The sequence below is a fragment of the Plutella xylostella genome, chromosome Z, assembly GCF_932276165.1.
Source record: "Plutella xylostella chromosome Z, ilPluXylo3.1, whole genome shotgun sequence".
NCBI classification, from domain to species: domain Eukaryota; kingdom Metazoa; phylum Arthropoda; class Insecta; order Lepidoptera; family Plutellidae; genus Plutella; species Plutella xylostella.
The window spans coordinates 9,758,625-9,766,717 of NC_064012.1; the positions used below are offsets into that span (position 1 = coordinate 9,758,625).

Sequence of the window (8,093 nt, forward strand, 5' to 3'; positions counted from 1 at the left end):
CGACTGACATTTGTTTTAGTCAAAATGTTCTGGCGCATCTTTTCTTTTGAAATCATTGGGTAGGCAAAGTTACGGATTACTTACCAGGCACACCACCAGCAGTATGAGTCTTAATACGGTCCGCCGGCACCGGCGCTGTCGTCGCCGGTGAGAAAGCGCGTAGTAATGTACTGCTCCGTGGTAAAGTGCTCGGTGCTGACGAGCCCATGTAGTATGCGGGTGCGGCCTTGACCTGCGAACAAGGGCTTTGGTTCTCAGAATAATAACTGGTAACTTGGTTTGGTAAGAGGGAAAGTAGTGTCACCACACGGTAGTGGGAATTGAGTAGCAGATAATAATATAAACAGGGTGAGTCTTTCGTAGGTGCAGATCTAAAAGTAAACCACAGGAATCAGGGCATTTTGAACAACTTTTGTTATTATGACCTTGGGATATAAAAAAGATTTCCATTAATAAAAAACTTGTTTATGTAACTTTGTGTATGGAGAGACTCATTTTTTTCCAATATGATGTATTAAGTAATTGCTATTTTTTATGCTATCTTGTCTTGTTTCCAAGAAATGCAGCAGCTGCAATGATAAACAAATACATCTTCTAACAAAGACTGCGTTGTTTGATTTTCTAAGCACTATCTTGAAAGCACTTTAGTTTGTAATGCAACGTCTCAACTCAATCAATTTTATTTTTCCGTAAATGTTAAAACATGTTTATTCTGTAAGTGGCATAGAAAATGTAAAGTAAGTATTTCAGAGAAAAAGCTTTATGCTGTGTTTGCATAACTTCAATATTATTATTAATTTATATTTTCCTGAATTTCCGAACTATTTCTATGTAAGTCTGTTGTGTCGCACGATCACATGATTATGGTGTAAACCCATAGAACAACGCGGACTCGGGTCAATCCATACTCAATGTGTAAGCCTCAATAAAATTTGTCATATTTTTTATGTATTTTTTTGTTTATAGTAAAGTATGAATTATTCATAAAGATTTTTGTTTTATTGTAAAAAGACGTATACCAACATCCATTCGAATCACAATAACAAAAAACAATACGATGATTGCATTTGCAAATTATAGGCATCTGATATCTTACTAATGCTTTATTATACAATGAGGGACTTATCTATTGTAACATTCCCGTTTTAATCCGTTCTTATTTCGTGTACCATAAGTCTTAAATTTTAACTGCAATATTTGCATTTGTAGTACTTCATACACTATACATAGGTACTAAAGAATGCAATTTGCGGTTTATAAACAATATTTATTTTATGTATAAACAATCTTGGGAGGAAATTGGAGAGAGCTCGTCAGTTAACTTGCAATTTTGCTCGAGACGACACCCATAACAAACAATCCTCTAGTGCAAGAATACAGTGTTATAACAAATAAAAATTCCTGACAATCCGATCAAGTACATGTGCATTATCGATGCTAATATAAGGCAACATCTCAATTAGGCTCAGAAGCGGGACTCAGAAACATATCCTCGTAACATAGAGGCAGACTAGAAGCAAAGCCTGAATGAGAGCCTAATCGGATCGAGCCCTCAGTGATGCATATGAGCAGACGTGATAATGAAGAGCCTGATATTGCTACTAGCGGCAGTCGCGGCCTCTGAGGCAGTCAACGGCTCGGTGTACAAAGTGCTGTTGTCTCAGAAGGGGTATACTCAGGTTTGTCAACTTTTTTATCATTTCCACTGTTGTAGGTATTCGCTGTTAGTTGTTTGGGAGAAATACGAATACGAATTAAACTAATCGATGTTTCTTTTTTAACGAAGTAAAACAATGTTTATTGGTTATTGAAAGTGTATTTGTATTGTAGGTATTGTTATACAACTACTTTTTTGTTACAATAAAGTAAAAACGTTTTAAATAGTGTTTACATTATTCTAACATAAAGAGCTTTTAAAGCTTTAACGTTCGTTACGTTCGCGAAACATAGTGCGGTAAAAAATAATTTGAAAAAAAGGAAAGCTTCACTTTTACATACTTAACTGCGAGATTCATTAATACAAGTAAAATAATAACAATTAGGTATATATTTTTATGTAATATGGCCCGAGAAGGATATGAACAGTGAGCTCTTAACCTTGTAGCCTGCCTTTTACTCTGCAAGGATACAAATCGTGCATTTTTACGCGACGCAACATTTCACAATAATGTGTAATAATTTTCACTTATTCTCAATTGAACCAACTCAATCACTTTTTTATTATGAAAATCTAAAGGTTTTTACTATAATTTTTTTAAATGATAAGTACATACAATGAATAGTTACCATAATATGGGAGGGAAATATCACACAACACACCCAAGACCCGATAACAAAATTAAATAGTGTCTTGCAACAAAGAACTGACCCGGCCCCCGATCAAACCCACGGAGCAGCAGTCCGGTCACCAATCGAATCACACAACGAAAAACATAATCATTAATTCTTTTTCAGTTTCTGCAATACGACATAGAGATCCCTGACCTCCGCGAGTTTACTTTGTGTGCCTGGTTCAAGTTGTACAATCTGGACCAGGATCAAACAATTTTCACATACAACTGTAAGTAAACAACCTTTCATTAAGGTAAATCCTAGACTCTCTGCACGTTAAATGATACACATCATTAGTGAGATATTCGTAGCTTCAATAACCATTGATTGTTATGTAGCAAGCCGAGCGAGTGTAAGTCTCGTTGTATGCTCCATTTAGTAGGAATATCATCTTACATATTCAGGGAGTAGTAGCATCAACACGGTTCGATTACATGCTCTACCACGAAGACAGTTCTCATTTGAAAGCTCAAGCTAATACGCCTTTGAAAGCACATGTTGTGGGTAGAATAACAGTGATGAAGCTTACCCAAAAGCTAATCACGCTTGAAATAGCCAAAGACAGAAATTCACTTTGATTATTTACCTTTAGAAATGTTTTGAGGAATACAGAAAGTTGCACTAATAAGAGATCTGTGGAGATCTTATCACTTCTAATATGGAGCAAAAGACTGTATAAGACATATATTTTTTTCGTTGACTGTAACATATACTAAATATGCATAACTTATAGATAGGTACCATGTACTTATTTGTGTATTCATACAGTGTGTGATTGAGGGTAAATCCCATCGGTAATGCATAGAAAGTAGCCATTTGCAACAAAATAGATTTGGTGGACAATGTAAACTTCAAGTTTATAAGTTTGTATCCCAATAGATATGACACAACATCATAACGTATCCCGATAGGTCACATTAAAAAACTACGAATTAAAATGTATGGTTATAGTTATACTAATATGTGTTGCATACCTAAACTTAAAACCAAAATCGGTCCCGTCGTAAAATATCCATAGTTAAGTGAAATAATATTATTTTATTATTATAGTATTTATAACTTGACTGGATTTGACGATCCATAATTATCTAGAGAGTAACTCTAGATCACCGACTATAAAGTCTCAAAATGTAAGCTTTTGAATAATATGTCCATCCGTTCATTCTACGTGAGCGTGACCGTTGCCGTCGATTACTTATAGATCATTTCTCAATGAAATTATTAAGTACTTTGGATATATACCTATATTTCAATTTAATACCTGCGATGCGAAATATTTACGATACGGTATTTAACTTACTTTACTTAGCGAATAATTATATGCTTTGCGAGAAATTTAAGATTGACATTGCAAATACTTTTACATATCCAATTATACTTATCATCATGTTTCCTTAATAACATGACAAGGGATTACGAAACCTTGTGAAGGAATCTGAGTGTAGATCAATCAACGCATTATTAAGCAGTTTGCATAGTCCGGCTACCAAGTTTAAGTTGCCAAGAATTTAGTATATTGTACTTGCTCCAAGTCTGGAGTATCTGTGTGCTCATCGCCCGAATATGTTTCAACGGACTTATCTATTTTAGCAAACAATTCGGCAATATCGATAGAGCCAGTCCATCGTATACATGCATTCATAGTATGTAATGCGATGTAAATTAATATGCCTTCGAGTTTATTCAGTGTAGCGAATAGATTTCGGACGTAGAGCCAACGTGTATAATAGGTACATGCAGCGTCTCTTTAGCATTGCCTCTGTAGGTAGAATAGGGGGCTGTAATCGGATGTATAGCCGTAGGGTATAATGGTTTGCTGGTTTCGACACGGTTCGGATTCGGACCCCCTTCACTGTGCACTGCATTCTGTCACTCTCGTCCAACGCATGCTCCATTGGATGTTGCAAAATAATTATGTCTTAAAATTTCGACTTTCGAAACTCTACAGCAATTTTGCGACAGTTTGTGCCATTGACCTAATAAATTGCTGTGTTACCTATCATATGGCTGGCGTCAGTGTGGTATGATATACCTGACTTCATTATAGGTATTTCAATGTATTTGCTTTGTATTAAAATACTGGTTCTCCTTAACATTCCAGTGAGCTATAGCTCACACGGGTGTAGGTGTTACTGTTATATAACTTTAAGACTTGATTCTTGCCGGTAAATTTATCATTATAATAATTATAAAAGTTTTCAAATTACGTTACATTCAATCACACGCTTCTTGAACAATACTCATTAGTCCCAATATTAAAAAGAAGTCAGTAAATATGTCAACGAGCGTTTATGTTTAACATTGTAGCTAAGTTCTTATTTCTAAAAATAAACGTCTTCATTCCAGTGAACGGGAACAGAATAATATGGCTGCGTATGACCTCTCCTGACCGCATCATGAAGCTGTCCATTGCAGGGAAGACGGTCTCCAGCGTGGCCGTGACTCTACCAGGCAACTCCTGGAGCCACGTGTGCCTCAGCTACCAGTCGGCCAGCGGGGCCTGGGCGATCTATGTGGACGGCAACATTGTTGAGTGCCAAGCCTCTGATGTGGTAAGCCCTAAACGAGTACCAACTAAGTCTGTAGCAGAAATGCCACATCAAAAATACTAAAGAGCTTGATGACTACGCTAATAGGACAGCTATGAATGTACAAATGGAATTGCATGTTATAATATAAGTATTTCGTTTGTTCAACACAAAGCACTTTAATTGCAGAATACTGTATTCATTTCAGTTAAACGGAATTGTGATACCTGGCGGTGGCAACCTCATTATTGGATATGGAACTGATGAAAATGGTAAACCAAATTAATTATCATACACAGTATCATTTACTGTGAATCTAAAATCATCATTAAGTATAAATAAATTTTATTTACAGGTTTACCAAGTGGACTCAACGGGGAAATTTATGGCGTTAATATGCTTCTGAAATCAACAATTCAGAATAGAAATGCAGGATTCTTAATGGACCACACCAACACTGTCAGACCGTTTATAAAAAATAAACTTAGACCCGGACTTGATAGGAAAAAATATACTGTATTCCGAGATTTACAGAAAATATCCAAAATGAATATAAAACCCAAAACCTCAAAAAATACTCAAAGTAATCATCGCCCGATTATAGCAACTCCCACAAGTGAAGAATTTATGTTCACAAATGAAATGAGCACAAGTGATGGTAAAATGATATTTCCCGAAAAAATGCGTGAGGAAAAGGAAATTTACGACTTTGTGTCTCCTGAAAAAGAAGCCGATAGTCCTCCAGATAGAAGTCCAATACAATTTTGGAACTTAGTTAATAAAGCTGGACTTGAAGGAAAATTTAAGGACAATATGATTGTTCCTCAAATAAGTGGATCTAGTACTAATGAGCTTCCGACTATATCAATGTTCGAGACGCCTCCGCCTCCAAGTCCAAGCGTCTTGTATACTACAGACAGCAGCATGGAAATAAGCAAGCCAGTGACTATGTCGCACTATGAGAAATTATTTTCTATGGCGCACATTACAGACAAAGCGACATCTGAAGATACACTTGCGGTTGAAACTCCACCACCACCCCAAAAGAATAAAGAAGTATACGGGCAATGGAATGGAAAGAAGTTTTCACATAACGTCTTGAGTTATTTAAAAAGCATTAAGTTCGGTAATAGGGATCCCCCAAAAATTCCCGCAACCATACCGCTCACTAAGATTTCCGATTCCCTACCGTACGCATCTACTTTTTCAGTAAGGAAAAAGGTTGTGCCTTTAACTTTTCCGAGAAACAATTTTAAGATATTAAAGCGGAGCATTAAAGAGCCGAGGGCAATAAACGTGCAAATTTTAGAAGACGATTGGAAAGAAGCTATTCGAAAACATCATGCATCTACAAGACCAATGAAAGTGGAGATAACAAACAGAGGCATCAACGAAAAAAGTGGGTGGAATAGATATAATAGAGATGTACATGTAAGACGTACAAAACAAAATAAGAAGAAAACGAGGAAGGGGGCTAATATGACCAAAGGCGTAAATGCAAAAAGAAATGCCAAAATAAGTACAAAACACGGTTTAGAAACTACTAAACTTGGATCTATTCTACCATTTTTAAAGTCACTGGAGTATTTTATTGTTAGTAACGAAACGGTAGATACAAAAAAGGACACACAGAGCCATAACCACAAATGGCACAACATTAAATCATTTAATGATAATCACCAAGCTCGAGCAATCAACATGAGCGTGATACAGTATACGCCCAATATTCAAAATAATAAATCGTTGGAGTTACATGATCTTAAGGAGCTTAGTACAAAAAAACCTAGGCACAAGAAGCAAAAGAAACGCAAGTCTAAAAATCGTCACAGAAATAAAAGTAACAAAGCAACACACGCGCTATCCAGTTCAACTACAACAGTCAATAGTCTGCGTACTAATGACAATACTTTCTCTACCTATCTTAGCGATTCACTTCCCAAAGGAGCCGGCACAACGGAAAGAATAATTAAACCTGTAAAATCTGTCGGTTTTTTCAACAGAACTATTAAGATTGGTAATGCATTGAATGAATTACCAGTGTTAGGTTTAAATGATGTAAATAAGAAAAACAGTTTTTTCGGTGGGGACGAGAAAGTGCCTGATATTGACCGGTACAGGTCAGACAGTGAGGAATCTAAGCCAGAATACGTTCCTCCATCATTGACAAGTACCGTATGTAAGGCCACTGAGCGTCAACATGAACGGTTACTCTCTAATAGCTTCGGAGATTCCGAAATTCCAATGTATAAAGGAGTCAATTTAGCATTTGAATTTATAATAATTATGCAAAAAAAATGTACTATCGATCAATCAACTCCAGATAAAATCCTAGATCTTCTGTTAATAGATTGGGACATAACTCCCGTTAATTTGTTTGGTGGCGCTTACCCCGTCAAAACAATTGACCTGTGTGGTTTCTTTTGAAGAAAATATAATATCTAAAATTCTTTTATGACTGAAAATAAATACAAAATTAAGTAATTATGAAAATTTATCATCGATGAATGATAACTTGGTGCATTGTAAGAATGCATACGTATTTTTGCATTGCAAAAGATAGATCGTATATTGCATGCAGTAAACAAACGCACAGTGCGTACAAAGGAAGTTGTTATTTCTTATCTAGATCTACATACATAGAATCAAAACATAATGCCATGGGTTTGCTATGTAGTGTAGAGGTACAATGTAAACTTATGGACTGGGGTAATGACTGTATCTTGCTTAAGCAGGTTCCAGAAGGAGATTAACTAGTTTAAGGTTCAATACGTAATAAAATAACCTATAACTGGCTCGATCTGCAGCTAGGTACATGTCTGGTATTATGTATCAATCTATACAAGTGAGCCAATTCTGATCCATTTCTCGTTCGTCTAAGGTGTTCAATCTTATTATACATTATTTAATAAAATTTAATGTTCAATGTCTATTATATTGACTTAATAGTGGACCATTAACCATTGTGATTTATTACATGGTGAAATATAACGTAGCGGTCGATATAACCTGATAATGGCTATAGGGCTGTTAAAAAAGTATAAGTACTGAAGTTATCTACGATGGAAAATTAAATAGAGTGAGGAATCTGCTGGGTGATTCTGAAGTTACGAAAAATATAATATACTTATAATCATTTAAGTATATTTGAAATAGGTATCCATTTATTATATGTTGGAATAGTGGTATATTTTCGAAGCCGAAAGGGGGTGACTCGGGGGGTCATACTGAATTTTT

The 8,093-nt window shown here is 35.8% G+C and overlaps 1 protein-coding gene across 14 annotated transcripts in view; it reads right to left on the reverse strand.

Annotated features, from left to right (window-relative positions):
• Window positions 1–8,093, reverse strand: part of LOC105384126 (coiled-coil domain-containing protein CG32809) — a 118,094-nt gene that overhangs the window by 35,242 nt on the left and 74,759 nt on the right. For all 14 annotated transcript variants that reach the window (XR_007268176.1, XR_007268177.1, XM_048632554.1 and 11 more), the window contains one exon: window positions 85–232. Coding sequence is in view for 12 of the 14 variants with exons in the window: in XM_048632554.1 (XP_048488511.1) it covers window positions 85–232 (148 nt within the window). In the remaining 2 variants the exon portion in view is untranslated. The remainder of the gene's footprint in view (window positions 1–84; window positions 233–8,093) is intronic.